Raw genomic sequence first — 23,592 nt, 5'->3', positions numbered from 1 at the left:
TATTCTTTTCGTACACATTTCCTCTTTCGTCTCTAGTTTGTCCTATCAACATTGTACATACCAATCCACTCATAAAGCCACTTTTTCATTAACGTTTAAAATTATCAACGAGATGATGTTGTTTGTTACATCGTAGGGTTCCGCACGAGACGATTCCCACCGGTTCTTTGAGGGAATCGAAGAATCGAATCGGGTATATCATATGAAAGAGAAAAAAAATCCGTATCTTCGATGATACTCAATATGTAGCTAAATATAATAATAAATATGAACGCTATTTGGAAAGAAAGAAGATTTCAATGCTTGGTACAAATAGCAAGCTCAAAAAAATAATATATAATCTACTCTCACATAGCTGTAACATTCCACTGTTAAAGAATCAAACTGCATTTCATAGTAAAAGGATGGATAGTATTTAAAGTAAGATCGTTTTTTAAGTGTAGGAAAAAATACTACAACCCGCGTTATGTATGGGTGCATATTATGTCTGATAGAAGGCAAGGGAGGAAGCGGATGACAGAAAAGCACCATGCTCGAATTGTACCAACTTAATTGATGGGTCAATTAGGAACCACAAGATAAATCTCATAGTAGTAGGTCATGAATGAGCTGTGTTACGATTGGCAAGGCATAGTACGTTATGAAAAAAAGTGCTGTGAGCGGTGACGAACCATAAAGCAATGATATCATATTATATTGTAGGAATTGAACCACAACTGGTAGTACACACAGCTACTGTGTCTCTACGCGTGTATAGTGTCTCATGAAAGACAAAGGGTGAATGAGTAAGATACTTCTCTTAACGGCCCTAGGATGCACAATCTCAGTTGGAATGCACAAACTTGACCCAACTGATAGAGAAGCCATGCTAAATCTAGTAAAGTAGTATGGTGCATTTCGTCTGTAATCGCCAAAACTTTTATTTTGTTTCAATTTTCAATTTTAAAATTCCGCTTCTTTATTTGGTAATACATGTAATAGTGCTAAATCATTCTGACCCACGCGACGATGGGAAGTTAATATTCTGGAAGAGTATCTTGTAACATTTTCTAATGCTTCTTGTGTTAGTTTCTCTTGAGAGTAAGCATCGATAAAACGCCAAGCTCTGTTATAAAACCGGCGAATGAGAACAGGCTCTTGATTAGCTGGAGATATGATAATCCATCGAGGATTGTTGGTAGATTTGCCTTCAGGCCTTTAAAAGTGTAGTCGCACTTTATTCTCGCTTCCCTTTTGGCAGCACCCCAGTATCGTTCAATCCAGTTACATTCGCAGTAAAATTTTGGATAGAGTTCGAAGATATGACCTGCTTCTTCTACTGCTTCATGAAATGCTGTCTTTTGCTGCTGAAAATCAGGTTGCACTGCGAGGAAGTGTCTAGCGCAACATCTTCTATCCATCTCGGGCTCCATTTTGCCAAGATTTTTCGGGTCGGTATGGATCCTCATCGCACCAAAGTCCACGCTCCTTCAATATCTTTTCCACGCCTTTAAACTAACAGACCCATTGCTTGGTAGCAATTTTATTTTCTACTCCTCGTTTTCGCTTGATGACATTTTCTTGGAACTTTTCGTACATATCCTGCTCAACTTGTTTACTAAGTTTCTTGCAAATGTATGCGCCAGAACGAAATTCGTGATTTGCCGGATCGTGTTTGTCATCAATTACACCGCAGCGTTTAGGAGTTTTACACATGTTTTGAGCAAGCAATGCATTGCGAGGATACGCATTATGATTGCTGCTTTGATCAAAATTAAAAACAGCTTGAGCGTCTGGATGTATCAGCTCAAATAAAGAGATAGCATCCTCTGTAAGCTGTTTGATCATATCCTTGCTTGTCCAATAGCCCTCTCTGTTGCTTCCAGCATAGAAATAGGTTTGAGATGTCCAAGCTGCGGATCGCATCGTTCCATGGCATGCACATTGGAATTAAGACACCATGATAGACTGTCCCGGGGTTTTGTTGCGCAAGATCGTTTCTCCTTTCCCCAGCCAAAGAGTCTGCTTTCCGTCGTTAGCATAAAACGTTGTCTCATCATGCGTTACAAGAGCAAGTTTCTTTTGGCCAGACTCCAACGTAGGTGGGATCACGTTCTCAACAGTGTCGACTTGATAGGTATCCATGCGCTTTTGATATTCCATCATTCTCTTAGCCCATTCTAGACGATATTTGACTACATCATCTCGTTCGTGTCCGTCATAATAAACATCCTTGTTGTTCTTGCGATACACATAGCCCCATTCACGCATAAATCGCCATAAAGTGGTATGGGACACCGACCCAGGAACACCGAGCACGTCAGGTAGTACTACTTCATTGACAAACTTCAATAGGTCTGGGAGGTTACGCTGCTCGACCTTTTCTTTGCTGATCCATGTACGGATTCGCTCCTTGATCGTCTCATCGCTCAAAATCGATTCGCGCTTTGAATTTTTTCCTTGCTGATGTTTGGAAATAAAACCGAAATCGAGGTACTCGTTTGCCCAGCATCGAATTGCTTTTGGCCTGTAGTCTTTCGATGCATCGGTCCAGATGTCAGTAGCAGCAAGCTCAGAGCTCTTGATCTTCTTGTTTCCCTTTAGCTGATAGTAGAAATATCGGTGCACAGCCTTTAGCTTGCATATATGAAACGCGCCAGCTTCATTAAAAGCATTTTGAGCATTAGCATTGGGTGTAACGAGTGTAGTTAGGCTCTTATGAGCTTCGAGTATAGCTTCATGTTTCTTTTGCTGGGCTGCTTCTTTGTTTGCTTCTTCTTCTGCCCGAGACAAAGCCTGCTGATCAGTGCTTTTATCAGTTGTAAAGCCGTGGTCAGTCAACTTGGATGACATTTTAACAGCAGCGTCGGATTCTTTCCCTTTCCTCCACTTTGTCGTTGGCGAGTCCTTCGTATAAACGCCTCTCAGACCGCTTCCCGCGTTTTGGGTCCAAACGAGGGGTAGCTGGGTAGCAGCGCGCCCAACCATTCCGCTACTTAATTCCAAGAGCTATCAATCAGCAGGAACAGCTTCAGAATCTGGTGTTTTCTCAGCTAAAACAGAGACTTCTTCGCTTCTCTCAAATGCCTCAACGGTAATACGTCCAAATTCGTGACGTTGTCTCGCTCGTGCCGCTTTCTGGCGCTTGCTTATGTAGGGCATAATACAGTGTTTCCGGAATTACTTGTCGCACATTTCGCAACCTGTGTCGCACCTCAAAAAAACAGATGTCGGGCTTTCAGAAAAAGGTTGTCGGCATTTTTTTGATCACCCTGTCGCCTTTTTGGTTTTGACTTGTCGCCAAATGAGTTGTTGGGGTATCCTAATATTCAATGTAGTATAAAGACAATATAAAAAGACAGTAAAGATACAAAAAAAGTTTATTGAAGGAACCAAATCAAATCATCTAAATTGGGTTTCCATTGTGAGTTGGCCAGGGGATAGGTGGGTAACTGATAGGGTGGGGATTGGGCTGAGGATCGTCGTTTCCGGCTTCTTGTCGTCTCCACCACGCGCACTGATGAGAGCGCACCTTGTTCCAGAGTTCATGAATAGCTTGAGAATATTGTCAACAGCGTTCGGTTTTAAGAGGAGGATAGATGACATGGCACTATAATAATAATAAAATAGGGAATTGTTTATTTCCACCCCCCGGGCAAAAATTAGGGTAATTTCATATGTTCTTCAGCAAGGCGTCCTGTCGCGCTTTTTGATCTTTGTAATGAATCCCAACGAATTGCCAATTTTCGTGAACGACGATCCCCGCGAAGGACCGTTTCCTGATTATGCAGAGCTCTTTGATTATGCAAAGGATTTCGCGCAGATACAAGGCTTCGCATAATGACCCGCCGCTCCAGGAAAGGCAAGGATAGACAGTTGAAGAACGTGTTGCTTCACTATGACCGAGCCGATGAATGCAGAAACCGCCTCGGCTTGACAGAGGACAACAGGAAGAGAAATGCCGGGACGAGGAAGATAGACTGTCCCTTTGAACGATTTGCAAGCAAGTGCCAGGGGCAATGGTTTTTGAATGCTCGCATCAACGAGCACAACCATGATTTGGACGTCGACGACTTGTCTGGTCATCCCTCTGCCTGTGCACTTACAAACGACCAACACATAATGGAGCAGATCAACGCTAGATATGTAGAATTGGCTCCGCATCAACAGGTGGCAGTCCGGAGGAACTTGCTGGAGTTGTTGTACTGCCCATCAGAGCTTATACAGAGTCCTCTACGACAAGAGAGAACTCGAGGAAGACCTGCCGGTGCAGTCAACCGACGAACCAACGATTCCTCATCAACGAGAAGGGAGCCATCTGGCTTTGAGCTAATTTAAAGTGGCAGTGGCGGCAGGCGCTGTGGAGTTTGTCGGCAATCGGGGCATAATAGCCGTACATGCCCAAATGTAAACACGCCCTCGTCCCGAATAAACATGACTGACCACCTCAAAAAAGTCCTACGAAATTACCCTGATTTTTGCCCGGGGTGGAAATAGTAAAAGTGGGGGGTGGAAATAACAATTCCCATAAAATAATGACAAGATTAGTAACTATTGCTTACTTTCCTATCATGGACAAATATACATGTATATTGTATCTTACAACAAGTGGTGGACATGGGTTTCTACACAAAGGAGCTGCCTGTTCAATCATGTCCTTGATATGTTGTTGGAATTGGTGATGGTGGTTCTTGCCCCTTTCGATCATCATTTTGTTGCTGTTGTTGTTGTAGACTGCCAAACAAACAAATATCACCTCGAAGCACTTAAAAACAAACAGTAGGATCAGTCTTTCATTTTGATCAAGGAAGTTTTTTTCTTGATACATTTTACCTTATAAAGTCCCCCTTTGTCCAAAGATCACAGCAAAGAATCAAATGCCTTTTAGTCCAATCAGAACAAGATGAGAACAATGAACCCAGCCCTTGGTTAAATATGCAAAGCATAAGTTGAGAAGGTCTGCTATCACGTTATCAGGGTAAGCTATGCAAGCGCTGAATAGATAGTGTCCATTGTAACCCATCCAGTTGACCAAACCCGAAGAATTCAATATCAAACACTACACATGCCACAACTCTGGGTAATCTATGCAAAAAGCATAAAGCGCAGAAACGAATCGTATAGAGTTGAGCGTCAACATCAAATCAGAAGGACGGAATTCTCGGTTTATCCAGACATCAAATCCAAAAGTAGTGACCAAGAGATAAAGAGGTGTTCTCTATAGTAAGATAGCTTGAGTCGTCTTAATCCAACATAACAGCAATGGACAACCTAAAAACAAACAGTAGGATCAGTCTTTCATTTTGATAACGGAATTTTTTTTCTTGATACATTTTACCTTATAAAGAGTCCCCCTTTGTCCAAAGATCACAGCAAAGAAACAAGACTGTCAAATTGCTTGTATGATGGACGAAGGTAAAAACCCATTGTGCAAGGTAAAAAGGGAGAGGGGAAAAAACATCAACACCACCAATAACCTGCGGAGCAGTCAGTCACATACAGTGATTGGCCGGAAATTGCGGTGGTGGAAATAACAATTTCCCTTGTTTATCACCTCTTCGTATTCGAAAAACCAATGTCTTACTTTGCTCGCGTAAGATTTAACGATTGGAAAGTGGAAGACGCTATCAAATACCATAAAGAAAAAAATCCTGATGCTGACAAGTTACCGCTACAATTGGTTTTGGATGATCTTAGCCATCTAGCGAAAGGTGATCACAATGGAAAAGGAGAAGCTGCTTGGAAGTTCTTAAGTACTATGGAGGTAAGTTATGAAGAATAGGATATGGCATGATAAATAAACAAAAACTCACTCACTCTTTTTTGAATATATAAATATAGAATATTCTGAAAGCTCAATCATGTCAAGTAACTGGTGGCAACATCTCAGTCGGCAATATCTCTAGTTCAGTTACGCAAATTGGCAACACCGTGCAAGTACCAGAAGGCAGCAACATTAACGTTAACGTGAAGGTAAGGCACCACATTGACAGCGTATACAGTATACCCCCATTAACGTCAACCCCGATAACGTCAACCCCCGATAGCGTCAAACGATTCGCTGGTACCCTTTCAAATTTAATAGTTAAAGATTTTGCCTATTCTCTACCCCCGGTGGTCGTCAACCATCGATATGGTCAACACTTTTACTGGTACCCTGAGGGTTGACGTTAACGGGGGTCGACTGTATATTATTGTTTTTTTTATTTAACCTCTTTAAATCTTATAGGACGTCGAAGAACCCTTCCCTTGTGATTTGTCGCCAATCATCTCCAACATTTACTCCCCCAAGGAACCTGAAGGCTTGGACGACTCTTTTGTTAGTGACACTTACCACCCCAGCTGCACCAATTTACATTTATACGACTTAATTGAACCCTGGCCCAGCTGTAACGACAAATGTAAGTTTAGATTTACCTTTTGTCCTGAATGGGAATGGTGACTCACTTATTTTACCCTATATAGTGGATGATTGGTGACTTTGATGTGGTTTCTGAATTAAAGACGTTTTGGGAAGTATCATCACATTTAGCTATGACACAAGGAAACATCAGTGATACTCGTATCTTGTAAGTTAGAGAGCGTGTTTTTTCTCATTATATGAAAACTCATACTAACTGCTTTTTTAGGGCCCTACACCGTATTTTCCCGTTTCTCATCAATCAAAAAGACTCCATCACTATGTATATTGACCATCATGATGAAATTTTCAATGAACTCAAGATGCTTACTTTTGGATGTCCGTCGTTGGAGGACATCCTGACATAATCTAAACATTAATATTTCAAATAAATTTTGAAATTTAACTGTTTCTAAATACTTATCTATTATTAATGTTTCATTAAAGCTTTCTTGCCACACCCATTCATTGTATGTTTCATCATAGTTTTTCCATTTTACCAGAAATTTCATCCTCTTTTTGAATTTTCTATGACTTAGTATTCTTTCTACTTCAAAATTTTCTTCATCATTTTCACTTTCCAGATCCATGTTTAATTCATTTGATCTTTGCATATTGTTATATTCAAAATAATTATATAAGTAATCTGATTGTCTATTATTCATTTCCGCTAGTTTTACCAAGTCAAACTTGTATATAATATTATCTACTTCTTTATTTGGATTAGGATAATTAAAGTTTTCATTAGACCATAAAATATGGTTTGGTTTTATAGGTATATTATAAATATTAACAAACTTTTGTATATTTAATAATAAAAGTACTAATTTCAATTGTATATTATATATTTTTATATCTGTTATTTTACAATTTCTTCCATTATTATTAAATCTTTTAAATTTATTACCAAGTAAACCAAAATAACTTTCAATTTTACTTCTGAAGCTACTAAATGTCTCATTATATAATATTTCATCATCAGTGAACTCGTCATTTTTATTTTTTCTAATTAGAAGCATAAAATTACTTGTATTTATATTATCGTTTCCTTTTTTATCACAATTTTCTATAAATTTCTCAAAGTAATAATAATATCCACCATCAAATGTAAGACAATCATTTTCATTTAATTTATTTTCTAATTTCATTTCTAAAAACATTTGACCATCATTATAATTTCTACATGGTTTGCTTTCAGAAACATATATTGCAAATTCATTAACATCACAAACTACTTGTGTCCTTAAGCCACTTTTTTTGAACTTATAAGAATAAAATTTTCTTTTCTTTATATCCTTTTTTAAATAGTCAATTCTACTATCATAACCATCTATGAAAAGAGTTTGATTTTTAAATCCTATTGGATTAATTTTTTTAGCATTAATTATTCTCAAAGCAGTAGATGAAAACATATTTTCCAATAACTCTGTAAATAATCTATTCAATTCATTTTTATTATCATCCCAAATTTGTTTATATATTTCATGAAATGAAGAAGATGGTATAAAATCTTCCATATCTCTGATGGAATTTCCTGTAACTAAATGATATAAAATCAATAATCCTTTTTCCATAAATACATATGGTCCTTTATAATCATATTTATTAAATATTTTTACCAAAAAAAAAGAACACAGGAATATACCCTATTTTACTAATAAGTTCTTCTTTTACTTTTTCTATGTTATCAATACTTTTAATCTCTTCTCTATGCTTATAATTAGATATTTTTATTTGATAATTCATATTCAAGAAGTACCAATATTTACTATTTATATTTTGTGATTTATTTGTTAATATTTCTTGTTCCATTTTTATATTAAGAATTAATTCAATTTTTCAATTAATGACATAAAGTTTATTTTTCAACTTTTCCAGGTCATGTGATATATTAGAAGTCTTGGCATTTAAAAAAAATAAAAATGAAAATGTTAAAAAAAATAGATCATAAATTATGTTATATATAAAATAATGTATAAATAAATATTTTTAAAAAATCTAATGTAGCTAAATGTCCTCCATTCTCTTCTGATCTAATTCTTTGGTGTCATTCACTTACGGTAAGAAAAAAATAAAACAAATTAAACCTTACATTCTTCTTACTCATTCTCTTTTTAGACTACTACTGACAAATGGGCGACGATGAAGAAAAAGTGCCTTGACGTCATGAATCTGGCTTATGAAAAGGGTAACGATACGGATATCTTGGCGACCAATATACTCTTCAACATGTAAGTTATGAATAAGGGGTGGAGGTCATTGACATTACTAACACTCTATACTTTGAATTTGATTGCATACTAATAGAGTACCTCGGATAGCAAGAAAACGTGACACATATATGATTGAAGACACCTTTGTTTACTTATATCTTGATTCATTGTTGGATGACTTGTTTTCTACCGAAGAAGTCTTTTATCAATCATGGTAAGACGTAGGCTTATACAGTATGTATGGTTTAGAACTTAATTTCTTTTGTTTTATTTATCTTTTTATATAGGGCGAACTCTTCTCTGGAATCATCAACACAAATGAAACCTGACTGGCTCAATTATATCAGACCCTGGCACATGAAGATTGACATCACCGCCTGTGAAGTGAAGCCCCCATCAAAGCAAAGAAATGGTGAACATTCTGACTTTGTGAAGCTTGGGCTGGAAATGCGTGGGATGTTAAACAAGATGCTGGATATCATTGAAGTCGAAGACGCAATGGTATTTGGAATTCTGGTTGAAGGTAATTTGATTAAAAGCATAAACCACGATAGCAATCTCATTTATTTCGATCTCTTTACTAGGCTATCATATAACGACATATGCAATGGATTTGAAGGCTCAAGTATACCACATGATTCAACTTGGAAGCTGCAATCTCATGTCCCATCAATCTGATCTTGGTGCGTTCCCTGCCCTCTTTCATTGTCTCTTACAAGTCAAAACTCTTGCTGTCATTGTTGCCAACAGAATCAAAGTTGCTCAAATTGAAAGGGCAAAAGGAAAAAGGAGAAACTCTGCTGGGCCTACTTGGTGATCAAATGACGTGATGCAGACAACAAAGAAAAAGCGACCATCTCAAGAACTTCCCAACTAACTTTTACCTTTGTATATCTGTTCTCTCTCTCTCTCTCCCCTTGTATATTGTCCTCCCCCCCCTCCCCTCCTCCCCTTGTATAATGTTACTCACTCTCATCAATAAAAGCCATTCCATCGACACTTCATTTTTCCATCTCTAGTCTAGTGCTTATCTCTCATTATCTGTGTTTGTGCCTCTCATTGTTTTACTGTTTTACTGAAGGTACTGTGGCCATATGCGCAGGCAATTCCAGGACAAATCCTCAGCCCAATCCCCACCCATCAGCTACTCATCTATCCCCTGGCCAACTCACATTGGAAACCTGATTTAGTGTACTGCAGTTTAGTTTACTTTTGTCTCTTGATTTGATTCCTTCAATAAACATTTTTTGTCTTTTATATTGTCTTTATACTACATTGAATATTAGGATACCCCAACAACTCATTTGGCGACAAGTCAAAACCAAAAAGGCGACAGGGTGATCAAAAAAATGCCGACAACCTTTTTCTGAAAGCCCGACATCTGTTTTTTTGAGGTGCGACACAGGTTGCGAAATGTGCGACAAGTAATTCTGGAAACACTGTATCAAGGTAAAAGAGGCAAAGTAGATCTGATTCGCTATTTCCTTTGCACGTGAACTCCGATGGCTCTTGTGCTACCATTTCAATTTTCACCCTCCACCTGCTAAAATCCTTGAAATTTGCCCTTGACCGACCAACTTTGACAGGCTTCAACTTTCTTTTCAAAAGGTTTTTCAAACTTCTACACTTTAATAATTACTTATAATAGGTCAAAAAAGCATTCTTAAAGTATAGTTTTGTAATATCTTGAGATGGTGAGTCCCTGAAGCTTTTCAAAGTTCGTCTAAATTATCGGCGATTACAGACGAAATGCACCATACGTCATGGAGAAAAATGCATTGTGAGTAGCATTGTAGAGGAAGAAGTAATGATGCGCGTCACGGTTACTTCAACGCCATCTGATCCCTGCTTCTCTCAGACCCGCCTCTTGCTCCCCCATACCCATAATCTATTGAGGCCAGAGTCAAATCAAAGGCTAATGCTTCTGCATTTGTGGCTCTCTTTTGATTTCGGTGTTTAGAATAGCATTTCGTCTCTTCCTTTCCTCTCTTCCCCTATTATCCTTTTTCTTTTTGCATCGTTTTCTCTATGTTTCTCGTCCCCTTCCTTTCATATATTATTTGATGTAGATAAAAACACAACTTAATTTTGGAGATCACCTATAAAGAAAGGAGCTAGTTTTTAGCTATATTTTGGTGATATATAAATGATTGTTCTACATTCTACAAATTACTGAAATCATAGAATATAGAAAAGGACTGTCTCTTCGAATCTATGCAACCAAAGCCAAGACGATTCCAAGACAATTCTTAGTCGGAAATCGTCTTGGGCTTTGACAATCTGAACCAATTCGATTCCGATGTGGATCCCTAGTTATATGAAAATGATATTATTTTTATTTTTTTCAAGAAAGAGAAGCAGGGCTTTGGTTTTGATTACAAATATACTCTTACAATGAGAGAATATAAAACACATAAATTTGATAAGTATACATTAATATGTTGAAACACTGGCATGAGTATTATGGGGATAAGTAGATGAACATTGATATGATGGGTGTATATATATGCATGGGTCGAGTGATTGTTGGTGAGGCAGAATTGATATACGTGGATGAGAAAGGTTTAGGTTATGATATAGGTGAATGTGCATAGACGAGGATTACGATGAGGATGTATGGCTACTTTTGGCTTTCTTTGAGGTAGCAGAGGATGAAGTGATGAGCAATGAAGTAGGGACAAATGTAGTTTGATGGTTAATCTTTATTTGTATATTAAACTTTCAATTGATATATTTCATTTAAAGAGCTATATTTTAATGAAGAAAAGGGGGATTTTATTTCTTTTAATTATATATCTTTAATATATTATTTAATATATTTAATAAAAAATAATGTTTTATCTTTTTATTAGATAATAATTTTAGGAAAAAAAATTATTTATCAATTTGGGATGAAAGAATTTAAGATTTAAATTTTATTTTCCAAAATGAAAACAAAGATAATAAATGAAAATGATAAAACATTTAGATATTATTTTATTAAGATGATAATTCTTTAATGGATAAACTTTTATAAAATAAAAACTTAAAGAATAAACAATGCTCTGGAATAGTAATGAGGATATTAAGTTACAGTATTAACTTGCTCTACCTAGTAAAGTTATAAGTCTAGGACTTTTAATGCGACTCTTTTTGTGGTTCTTTTTCTCTAGAGAATAAGGTTCTTGAAATTCAATAAAAATCTTTGATTTTGTCTTCATAATTTCAATATACTTATCTTATCATAGATAATTCCTTTGAATTTAATTCTTTTAATGATTTGCCAATAGTGTTTATTCTTCTTAATGGCATCCAAGCATCGATGGCCAGCATGCTTTGCAAACGTGTAGCTTTAGGCTTCGTCAATTCTTTTGCTGTTTTATCCATTATCATAAAAGCAGCTAGCACGAGCTCCATTAAAATTACGATTTTTTACACATAATCCTTGTTGCCAGATGGGTAATGGCAGGGCTGCAAGCACCGAATCCTTGTGATATAACCACCGGGCGAGTCCATGTCAAGCATTGTGATTTTGCTTCCTATAATTTCAAGTTATGAAAATAATATTCTTATTTGAATTCGTAGGTAATCATGTATAATATATACCAACGATTACAAAGCCTACAATGTGTATCTTTTGGAGCAGCTCTTCTGTGCACGCTAGCTGCAGGAGCATGTCTTGCATCACCACTGGCATTTTCACAAATACATCCTTGATTTCTTTTGTCTGGTCATCTTTTTGCCTGATCTCAAGGCATCCCATTTCATTGCAGCCTGCGCAGTATATGACGTCCATCTTTCTGCCCATTCGATGGTTTGACGCTGGCATCACTGCTGAAATGCACCTTTTGTTGTTGGTTGCATCAGCATTTGCCTTACTTGATGCTTCTTTGCTAATGATTGATAGAAGTTGTAAATAGAGTTAGTAGCGTCATTACAAATTAAGCACCCTGCCTAATTTTGTAGAAAGTATATACCCCTCTGCAGGAGGTTAAACCGTAGGTATTGGTTTTATATAAACAAAGACTTAAGAATTAGTTAAAGTTGGAGATTTACTCTAATAAGAAACATTCCGATTTTTACTTTATTAAATAAATGTTATATTTTCTTATACTGTAATATTATCATGACGATTCTAGGTTCAACCTAAAATGTGTATCCATAAAAAATCATTAGACTTATTTCTACCCTCAGAGTCTGCTCAACCGTTGGTCAGAGCAATCTGGTAGATACGGACCCATAGCTTGCGCACAGGTGGGTAATTATTCGACAAAGATGCTCGGAGACAGTAGAAAAGGCAGTTCATGAAGGTTAAGTGTCTGATCCGGCAGACTTTTTTGTTTGCTATTGTTGGCTAGGAAAGTGATGGTTTGACCATGTATCGACGCTGCCTTGGCACAGATACTTTCGAAGGAGACAATCACCAGAAAGTCATTCGCACAATTGGCTGTTTTGAGGCAACATCTTACTTGCAGATTACCACCTCAACCATAACAGCGATGTAAGTATGTACTGTAAATGATGCAATAATTATTATTCATGCTTGTGCGGCTGCTGATAATATATTATCTTAGAGAAGTGCTACAGGTACGAGTTTTTTTTCTTACGCGTACGAGTTTTTCTAAGCGGGTTTTTAAGGTGGTTGCGTTGTGAAACCTCATATGGCCAATCCGATTGCCGTCTTACACGTACGAGTTTTTTGCTAAAGGAACTGAACAGCATATGCGTACGAGTTTTTGTCTACCCATCAGTCTTCCCTTTTTTTAGATGGCCTTGTCAAAATAACTAGCTATTGTCATACTTCTTGATGTAAAACTGCTCATTTAATCGGCGCAATGGATTTAATTACGCTGTTCTTTTCGAAATCTTACAGGATTCTGTTCTGCCACTATACAGTGATGGCATATATAAGTTTTGCATTCCTTCTTTTCTTTAAGTTCTTGGCCTTTTCCCAATATTAGATGGAACACTAAGCTCGATATCAGGATCCTAATCAATCAAGCAATTCATTTGTTTGTGTGGAGGTAGTTTTCTACCGAGTCCACATAGGTAACAATCACTTATAAAAGAACTCTGAGCAGCGCTCTTTTACGCATACGAGTTTTTTTTTTAACTGTTTCCACGTAAATCATAAGTAGCGGGGACAGATTTTGACAATTGTCTGCTTACGCGTACGAGTTTTTTCTATCCTGGTTCTACGTAAATCATGACTAGCTGGGGCAAATTTTGACAGCTATCTGCTAACGCGTACGAGTTTTTTTAACCTGGTTCCACGTGGATCATAACTAGCTGGGACAAATTTTGACAGCTATCTGCTTACGGGTACGACTTTTCTTAAGCCTGGTTACAGTGTGTTATTTGTTAATCTGAAGACCGTCAAACAGCTCTATAGGAAGTTGGAGGTTCATAGGAGACTTGCTCACTGTACTTTCGAGTACCATATGCTTTTCAAATGTAGAAAGACTATGATCTGATATATTAAGTAGAAATAATAGTGAGGGTAAGTACTGGCTTCCTACTTCATAATAAGACCAAGACTCTAACATCGAAACATTGCGCCTTACATACATGACTTACATTCAAATGATCCTTGCACCCGAAACAGCCATTTTATCTATAGCTGACGATCTGGAAGAAGGTACTGTAGAAGGAGCAAAAATCTAAATGAATGGGGATCTAATGCAGATAGAAGGTGTTGAAGATCTCACGTCTTATGCACGAGCTCGCATGTGGAAAAGTGCATATTTCGTTCCATTGTTTCTAGAAACGTATAAATAGTATTGACAATTTTCATTACCTTTTTCCCGATAATATCTTGTTGTAACAACCCATTTGTTAATCTCTCCTCCATTTCATTTCTATTTTTCTCTTTCAGAAACAATTACCGTTATTCACCTTATACTTACTCTCACATGAATTAGCGTCTCAAATCTCTTATGTCTTCTTTTGCCTTTTACCTTTTTACAATAAACACCGATTCCCTACTGCAACAGCTTATGCTCAGGGAATGTTTTACACGTGGAACCAGATTAAAAAACTCGTACGCGTAAAAGAGCGCTGCCCAGAGTTCTTTTATAAGTGATTGTTACCTATGTGGACTCGGTAGAAAACTACCTCCACACAAACAAATGAATTGCTTGATTGATTAGGATCCTGATATCGAGCTTAGTGTTCCATCTAATATTGGGAAAAGGCCAAGAACTTAAAGAAAAGAAGGAATGCAAAACTTGTATATGCCATCACTGTATAGTGGCAGAACAGAATCCTGTAAGATTTCGAAAAGAACAGCGTAATTAAATTCATTGCGCCGATTAAATGAGCAGTTTTACATCAAGAAGTATGACAATAGCTAGTTATTTTGACAAGGCCATCTAAAAAAAGGGAAGACTGATGGGTAGACAAAAACTCGTACGCATATGCTGTTCAGTTCCTTTAGCAAAAAACTCGTACGTGTAAGACGGCAATCGGATTGGCCATATGAGGTTTCACAACACAACCACCTTAAAAACCCGCTTAGAAAAACTCGTACCTGTAGCACTTCTCTTATCTTATTATGTTGTAACGTCTTAGTTTGTGTAAGAGTTACGAGTCCCGTTTAATAGGATGGTTAGTATAAGAAAAGCTGTTAAATCTGGATGAAATGCTAAGTATTAAGCAAAAGAGATGAAATAGAAGTATGGGAGTTCAACAACCAGGAATTATTACGTCTAGAGCCACAAAAGACAATCCTTTTGATAGGAAAGGTTAAAGCTAAAGTTAAGAGAAAGAGAAGCTAAAGAACTGAACTGTTTATTATTCAATACAAAATATTGGTCTATTTATACTAATTCTAATACACTATCTATGACTAATCTAATTGGTCCTTGATCCAATGGATACCGCAGTAGTGCGAAATGGTCTTGCACCTTGTGTGAGTTGTTTTTGCACTCGCAGTAAGCATATTGTTGCGGGTGTGAGATAAATTTGCACTCATGGTTACACCAAGTCTGTGATAAAAATGATAGAGAGTAAACTGACAGATAGTGATGCAAGTTAATTACAAAGCCAATATTAAGGGGAGGAGCCCGTTTATTGATCCGAATGTATTGGGGACAACAAGGTAGGTTACAATGTGTACTGTAACAGATAAGGCAGAGTTCAAAAAGGGCATCATGAACCTTGGCTTTATCAATGCATAAAGGACCTGCGAGCATCATTCGAGCTTCATTTTACGTACGTTGCACCCGGAACTATCAACATAAGACACGTCTATATGGCTCAAGTGAAGAGTTCGGCATAACCACCATGCTGGTGACACCTTCGTAAAATTATGGCATCAAAGTACGAAACGCCATCAATGAAAATTTTGAGCCAACAGTATCACCAGAAGAATTAGGTATTGTTGGTTATCTTAAACAGAGATAGAAGCGATCAAGAAGCGATTAATGATATGGTATAGTAAGGCTGCTTATTATTTTTTTGCGATCAGGCATACTTCCCCGAGGCAGAATAGACATCTTGAAATTTTATACACGTGTCCTATACATTCAGCAAAATGTTAGCATTGACAGCCAACCCCCGCTTTTTTGAGGTGCCCACATTTTTGAAAAAACCTGAAAAAACTGAGGGTATGAAAAATACGGGAGAGCCTTCGAAGCGGTAACGAGAATAGCCGTATAGTAAACAATGTCCGACTCAGTACATATATCCCAGATATCCTAGGCCTACTCAGTACATGTATCCCAAATATCCTAGGCTGCAAAATCTGGACCAGGCCCCTTTTTCCGCCTAAGAACCTGAAAAACCTGAGGGTATGAAAAAAGTGGGGTATGAAAAAAGCGGGGGGTTGACGGTAAGTGTGAATTGTTGTTGTTACTATTGTTGACAATGTATGTTTTCTCTCGGTCTACTTAAGCGTATACTTTAGCGTATACTGTAGATGTGTTTCTGTCGCTATCATATCACCTTTGTTTACACCCACTACAGTATATACATATAGTCAGACATATAAAGTAATTATATGTCAGTCTTCTTTCGATAAAAGCCAAAAATGGATGTGTTTCCACCAGGGAAAAGCAACAAAGAAGCGCTCTGTGTCGATCTTGTTTGCTGATACATTGAAATGCAACATTTCACATGTGAGAAAATGCTTGGACCCAGATAAGGAAACTGGTAGAAATCGCCACGCCTGGCTCTCTGCTGGGTGCAGCAGCAGTAGAGAGAGCATATGTAATACAATGAGTGACACCAAATTTAACATATTGAAAGATCGATGATCTCTCTTTTCGCAACAGTATATCATAACTTCTTTTTCCTTCTCTCTTTTTATTCTTCTCTTTTCCATCAATATTACAGCACCGGTCATGGTCGACGGTGGTAGCGGCAGCAATTATAATATGAATAAAAAATCATCTACCCTTCAACGACTGGCACGTTGGCAAACCTCGGCAGCACACTACGACAAGAAACACAGCACAAAGCCAAAAAGTTTGGCGTCATTAGATTCGGTTCATCACGACGATTTGTTGCAAGGGTCATTGTACATTGTCAAGATCAATCGTGTCTCGGTGACATTGTTTGAAGGTTTGTTTTTGTTTATTGTACCCGACAGTGATACACTTGGACATACTAGCGCGTCTCTGAAATCTATGATTATCCTTTGTGCTATGTGAGAAAATTTTTGATTTGCCTATAACACTCCAACTATAGGATGGGATGACGAAATGTGTTGCTTCTCGATTCTTAGTAAGTAGCATACACGTATATACAGTGCTTATGTAATTTACTAAAAGCCGACAACAAGAAACTAAAAATGTGTTCACTTCTGTATTGTATTATAGGATCTGAAGCAACGCCATTACGATGGTCGGAAGCAAGGTAAAATTGATTACCTAAGGATACATATGCTATTTACAGACTAAATGTACAAGGTCACACTTTCTAAATCATATCATAACAATGCTGTATGTCTAGATTCCTTCCCGGGGACTTTGAAGCATTTGACGCATTTGATGAAGCCGGCAATCCCCCAGTACACCTATGGACACGGTATTTGCAAGTCGAGGTGCCGACCAATTGGTTCGCATTATTCGAAGAAGCACGACGGAAGCAACGGGAATGGAAAGGCGGCATTGAGGAACAACAGCACCGCCCATCACAGTTACTATCACCCCATTCACCACCATCCACGAATATCCTGACGGATGATCATCAGCGTATCATCAGCGATTATGCACTCCAATCTTCATCTATTCCAGTGTCCAGCAGTGCTGCAGCTTCAACCAACATTGTCGATCCAACAGCAGATTCCTTGTTGTCGTCCGTCTCAAGCTTGCCCATGGATTCTCGGCCGTTGGGTTTATTCTCGGATTACCGTAGCATTGGTGATACCGTTACGTCTGCTTCAACACCGGCAGCACCCGACTTTCCTCGACCACCATCAACAGTACCAGGCTTACTAGACCGAGACGAATTACGCAAACACTTGCAGGATGATCTGGACAAGTTCCAACACGAGCCAGGTGCTAATAACAGTTGCGATACAGGAGGTCGCCGGCCGTCTTCTACGTCGTTGTCATCGCCTCCGCGATCAGAAAAGAATTACAGCAGCAATAACGTACTTCGGCACCATGCATCGTTTACCAATATTGCCAGTACATCACCCAACAGCAACAATAACAGCAAACGCCAATCCATTCATAGCTTCTTTTCGAAACACAGCCAGAAACAACAATAAGAACAGCACACTTGACAATAATAATAAAAATAGTTGTTACTATAACTATTACTATCGCTGCCATCTTTTCAATGCTTCTTCCAATGCTGGACAATGCCGTCGCGTGGCGATCAGAATGGGTTCCATATACTGTTTCAGATGTTGTTTTTGTTCCTGGTTACATTGTTGGTCGCATTGTTCGATAACCATCGTCATCTTGGTTTCGTCGTAGCCTACCATATCATTACACATAAACATGCAACACACATAAGTAACCGATACATTTCGTTCAATTATATGTTCTTTGAGCTTCACATCTACATGGATCCGGCGTGTGTTGTTTGTTTATCTGATAGACGATGACTTACTTGGCAGACTACATCGTAGCTGTTGTATCATGATACGCTTTAATCCCCATAGTGTCATCAAAGAAGGTATTACGGCAGACGCGCACAGTTGTTGTTGTTGTTGGTTTTGTGGCTGTATCGTGGGTTTGAGCGATAATTCTGTTGCTGAGCTGCTGTCGACGCGTCGACGCTTGCCAAATGAAGACTGTTGTGGGGTTTCTGGTTCACTTAATTGACGTTTCGTGGGTGAAGCTGATGTGGGTATCATTTCAATATCATTATTAATATTATAGCTGCTTGTTGTAGGTGTAGTATATTTTGTTGTTGTTGTTGCTGTTGTGCCTACAGCAACAATCGGTGTATCCGTCCAGAATGCCTGCCGTAATCGTTCGTATGTTTCGAAAAGTTCAGATCGCGGCACATCAAAAATGTTCTCACATAGTGGTTTTGACTTTTAACATTGAAAAAGAGATATGAGTTATTCTTCACTTTTGTCGAAGAATGGGGTAGTACCCACAGGAGATCATCACGTTGCTCGCTTACTTCTTTGATGTTCTTGGCAGAGCTTGGATCGATTGCGAAGCTTAGCTATATGATTTTAAAGTCTTTTTCAGATAAAGCATGGGTAGAACTATGTTTGCTTTGAAAGAGAGAAAAAAAGGTTATAACTTGCTACTCACCTCGGCAAAAGAGAGAGATTGCGCCATTTTTTTGTAATCAAGTGTACACAACAGGAAGAAAAAAAGAGAGAGACGCTGAATGTCGTGTATATAACAGGATCTGCCGGGCACCGTAACAGTTATTTGTCCGTTGAATTTCAACCGCCGCAATGGTGTTGTGATATTATGTCATGCACAGCTAGCTATCTTTAAAAACTGAACCTGTATGCATCATAACGGTTGTTTTTATTAGAGAAGCTGCATTGGACATAGGTTGTATTGTTAACAGCTTGCAGATGAGCGCTAAAGATTAATATATAATTAGACGACTTGAGTGCATCGATTAATTACTTGCTCAGTGCTAAAACAAGATAGAGAGTATCGTATAGCAGTGGAGCATTACATACAGTATATGATCGCGATAGAATGAAAATACTGTAAATATGTACTGTCTTGACATGCCCGCTCCTATATTATCAAAGCAAGATGAAATTCTCTGTCTCCATAAGAAGCAATAGCTAATGAAGCGGATAAATGCCTTCATCTTCGAGAAGTGAAATGTACTACACACTGTAAATGTGCATATGCACTTTATTAATAGGCGACCATACCACCTATCGCTTTTTTTAACAAAAAAAAAAGCTCCATACTAAGTGAAGAGTACAGTATCAATCCTGTAGAAATAAATCACTCGATGATTATGTAAATGCTGGGTTACTTCCTTAAACCTTTTCTGACATAAACATGTACTACTATACTACCATGAGCTTCTTTCTTCGTTTGTGTGTATCCGGCAGTACATACTACAGTATCGGCCGCTCTTCACATAATATATCACATGCTATTTTAAAATAACTACAAAGCAAGTAAGCTAAGTAAGTATTGACATGAAGCAAAGAAGCCGGAAAAAGAATTAAACATAAGCCGCAGGCCGTAAATTATGTAGGAGTAGGCATAACAATGTTTATTTTAAAAAAAGCATTTGTTTTTAAACTTATCTTGCTCGAAGGCAGAGCGCGCCACCCTATGCAGAGAAAAAGAGGAACGCTGCTCGCGCGCGGAAAGTTAGCTTCTCTCGTCACTAACATTGTTTTTTTTTTCGTTATTTACTCATCTAATGCACACACGCAGTGCGAAAAACTGACACTATTTTTGTTGGGTCTACATTTATTTTGGGACAATTCATAATGCTTTTCCCTTACATCTAAAACGATTTGGCGAACATATTCAAGCTCGAAACGGAAAGGAGACCGTGACTGAAATTGAGGCCACACGCATCCACCGAAGAAAAGAAAAGGTTTATTTGTTCTTTGAGCCTCTACTGCTCACTATCTGAAGAATGACTACTGTAGTGTGGTTGTTAGAAACAACTGCCATCACCCAAGAAAAACTGCTAATAGTGAGTTATTCGTACAGTGGCCGCTCGCTAGAGTGCTATTTGATATAGTAATATCTCGATATATATAGTGATGGGTTTTTGGGATCCAAATCAAATCAAGCTGGAAATCATCACTATGTTATACTACGCCATTGCGCTATGCGATATATGCCAATAGATATAATATTAAATCGAGCGTACCAACAGGTAATATCATATATATTGAAAAAAAGGGAAAAAAATAGACTAGTTGTTTGCACTGTTTAACATTTTCAGCATCTAGCTTATACGCTTCTTTTTTGAGTTTAGATCGTCTTTAGTGTTTAAGATTTCGCTCATATAGTATGATAGCTGCTTCTGCTCTCCCTTTTATTGTGTGGTAGCTTGATGTGCTTCCTTGTTCTCATAGAGGACTTCTCTAGGTCTCTCCTATTGTTCATTGGCACCCACCTATAATCCGTATCATCGGAAACAAGCCTTTAAATTTTATATACACAATAACATTATCAGCCCCCCCTATAAACGTACCTGAATTGATTACCAGAGTGCTTACACAATTGGTAGTTTTTGCTGCTTCATGGATGTAGATTGTCGCTTTTGAGTATTATTTTTAAAAGTGGCATTCCATCCATGAAGCGCTTAGAGCCAATACTGTAGTGTAATCCTACCTTCAGCTGTAATAAGGCGGGATGACATGTCGAAAAGATAAAGTGGAAGATAGTAGTATACTTTTTGGGAGTTCATTTATCATCAATACACACAACTCCAGAGGTTCTCCCAATTACAATTCGATATAGTAATAATTCGATATAGGGATAGAATTAAAGTCTCATATTGCTTTTATATCACTACAGCGAGCGGCCACTGTTACTTTACGATCCGAAAATTAGTCTGTGGTCGATCACAACAAATTCAACCTCGTAATTATTGACCGCCATGAGTTGTATTGATTTCAATCTTTGGTTTTGGTATAATAGGTGACCAAAAAAAAAACAAGAAACGCATCAATTGTACAAGTAAAGAGAGAACCATCCACAAAAGCATGCGGTGTGGTACTAGGGTCGAATCCTGCGTTGTCGTCTAAAAGAATATTTTTTGCCCTTGCTTTTCTATAACCAGCGCTCTTTGCAAAGAACTTGGGTGATGTACACACCTAATGGATGGCTCCAAGACATTATTTCTTGAAAAGGGCCCGTTCACGGTTTCTATACCAGGAATATAATATCTCTTCAGTGTATTGGTATGCCGGGGCACAACGGACAGAAGAATGAATTTTGACAGTGAGATTACATCGCGCAATTACAGGCGGCATCCCAAAATGTCGTGGTTTATTATTGTATGGGAAACGCGCGCAATGATGCTCCCTTGCGGTTCCTGAATGATTTTGACAGATCGTATATGAAAATTTGGGGTAGGTGACACAAGCGGAAAAAAATTAAAGTCGTACAAGAGGAAAAAGTAGAGGTAGTGGCAAATAACAGCGCTTGAGTGTTGTTGAGAAGGGCATGGAATGATACATGCAGATTATAATAGTTCATCCACGGCGGAGGGAGGTGTTGTGGAATTGAAAAGTGCTGAGTCGGATATGACTGTACTGTACGTAAGTTTCTGTGGCGGATATTTAGCAGGGCAACTCAACAAAAAGTCAAAAGACTCCGTACATAGAGCGCCAGCAAGGAAAACGTGCTGTCAATAAGACCTACTGTCTTAGTCCGTAGTAACTATGCATTGCATTGGGATTGTATGCACTGTTGGAATAGCGAAGCTGAGCCCGGTAACTAAACTTTACCATGCAACTAAAATGTACTACATACAACAAGAACAGATCCTCCGCTCGCTCTGGGAGGGGGGGGGGCTCAGTTGCTTTCATCTATCAACATGGTAGAGCTCATACCGTTCACTCGGTCAGAGTGTCGTTTGTCCGTCTGGTCCATAATCATTCCAAATAGTAATACAAAAGAAAACTGTGTTTTCAAATTTTAATGATAAATTGGTTGGAATCGACAAGTCCGACAAAAAAAAGACAATAAAAGGAAAACAAGTCTCTTTTCTTTGACTTATTTGGGGAGGTGGGCGATATGAAAATGTTACTTCTGCGGGGGGGGGAGAGCTCTCTGGTTAACATATAACTTTACTAAAATACAATTCAGATGTATGGACATATGATCTTTCTTGACCCTGACCACTGTTTACGCCATCCGACCTAACGTGTGAATCACAGGTTAAAAGAATGGGAGTGTCAACGTCCGACCCTATTTACCGCATCGGGCCTTGAGTCCCCGTCCAACTCTCAATGGGTGGATGGATGGATGGTGTGGGCCTTAGCCACCACCCCCTCCTCCTCCCACGGATATCCCACCACAGTTTGTATATATTAGCATGATCATAGGGTGATCTTTGTGGTTTATCTTTCCCGCCATCATTGCTATATTTCGCTTGAAGAGAGCGTATATTATAATAATTAATTGAGCAGCTTGTTGTTGTTGATAATGATGCAAGGCACGTCTTCTTGCAAGTGACAGAACACTGGGCATGTATGGTACATCTAAAAATACAATGAGTTTATACCATGTACTATCATAAGAATGCGGAGGATATGTACATGGGTCGAATATGTATCTTCTATTCTTGGCTTTCTTAGTTTCATGCATTGCAGCGAGTTTCTTTGGGACAAAAGGTGCGGATACGATACAAACTCCTTACAATCGAACAGCTAAAAAGAAAGAAAGAAAGAAAGAAACCTATTTTTGGTGTGTGGATAATAGAGTTTTTGTACTGCTGTGTGATGCACCGACAGCTCGTTGATCTTCTTTGTGGAAACCTTTTGACCACGAGAAGAAGAGGAAGAAGAAAGCTGCTGCTGCTGCTGCTGCTGCTGCTGCTGCATGTACCTAATAAAGTCCTGGATTGCCTCATGAAAATTATTCGTAACAGAAGCCGATG

At 38.3% G+C, this 23,592-nt stretch overlaps 6 protein-coding genes across 6 annotated transcripts; 4 read left to right on the top strand and 2 right to left on the bottom strand.

The window, feature by feature from the left end:
- Nucleotides 1-3,819: 3,819 nt before the first annotated feature.
- On the top strand, nucleotides 3,820-4,317 carry BDB00DRAFT_869372 (uncharacterized protein; the record flags this gene model as incomplete). Its single annotated transcript, XM_053126596.1, has 1 exon — nucleotides 3,820-4,317. The coding sequence occupies one exon, from the start codon at nucleotides 3,820-3,822 to the stop codon at nucleotides 4,315-4,317; it is 498 nt and encodes a 165-aa protein (XP_052982698.1).
- A 1,237-nt stretch (nucleotides 4,318-5,554) lies between these two features.
- Nucleotides 5,555-6,747, top strand: BDB00DRAFT_869371 (uncharacterized protein; the record flags this gene model as incomplete). The annotated part of the gene is made up of 6 exons (XM_053126595.1): nucleotides 5,555-5,743; nucleotides 5,821-5,952; nucleotides 6,065-6,115; nucleotides 6,209-6,298; nucleotides 6,445-6,548; nucleotides 6,609-6,747. 6 exons carry the CDS (start codon nucleotides 5,555-5,557, stop codon nucleotides 6,745-6,747), a joined length of 705 nt encoding a protein of 234 aa, XP_052982697.1.
- A 1,749-nt stretch (nucleotides 6,748-8,496) lies between these two features.
- Nucleotides 8,497-9,409, top strand: BDB00DRAFT_892354 (uncharacterized protein; the record flags this gene model as incomplete). The annotated part of the gene is made up of 4 exons (XM_053128488.1): nucleotides 8,497-8,610; nucleotides 8,687-8,806; nucleotides 8,880-9,115; nucleotides 9,177-9,409. Exons 1-4 carry the CDS (start codon nucleotides 8,522-8,524, stop codon nucleotides 9,407-9,409), a joined length of 678 nt encoding a protein of 225 aa, XP_052982696.1. The 5' UTR covers nucleotides 8,497-8,521.
- Nucleotides 9,410-12,160: 2,751 nt separating this feature from the next.
- On the bottom strand, nucleotides 12,161-12,475 carry BDB00DRAFT_758438 (uncharacterized protein; the record flags this gene model as incomplete). The annotated part of the gene is made up of 1 exon (XM_053119057.1): nucleotides 12,161-12,475. A coding segment is annotated over one exon (315 nt), but the record flags the coding sequence as incomplete, so codon positions are not given.
- A 4,915-nt stretch (nucleotides 12,476-17,390) lies between these two features.
- On the top strand, nucleotides 17,391-18,655 carry BDB00DRAFT_808857 (uncharacterized protein). The gene has a single exon (XM_053122438.1). It carries the CDS (start codon nucleotides 17,516-17,518, stop codon nucleotides 18,284-18,286), a length of 771 nt encoding a protein of 256 aa, XP_052982694.1. The 5' UTR covers nucleotides 17,391-17,515; the 3' UTR covers nucleotides 18,287-18,655.
- Nucleotides 18,338-19,319, bottom strand: BDB00DRAFT_869368 (uncharacterized protein; the record flags this gene model as incomplete). The annotated part of the gene is made up of 4 exons (XM_053126594.1): nucleotides 18,338-18,498; nucleotides 18,634-19,063; nucleotides 19,156-19,200; nucleotides 19,293-19,319. 4 exons carry the CDS (start codon nucleotides 19,317-19,319, stop codon nucleotides 18,338-18,340), a joined length of 663 nt encoding a protein of 220 aa, XP_052982693.1.
- Nucleotides 19,320-23,592: the final 4,273 nt, after the last annotated feature.

This window comes from Zychaea mexicana (assembly GCF_025766255.1).
Source record: "Zychaea mexicana strain RSA 1403 chromosome Unknown BDB00scaffold_14, whole genome shotgun sequence".
Lineage (NCBI taxonomy): Eukaryota > Fungi > Mucoromycota > Mucoromycetes > Mucorales > Lichtheimiaceae > Zychaea > Zychaea mexicana.
Note: the sequence above shows the minus strand (reverse complement) of the source record. Positions and strands in the feature narration are given on the sequence as shown.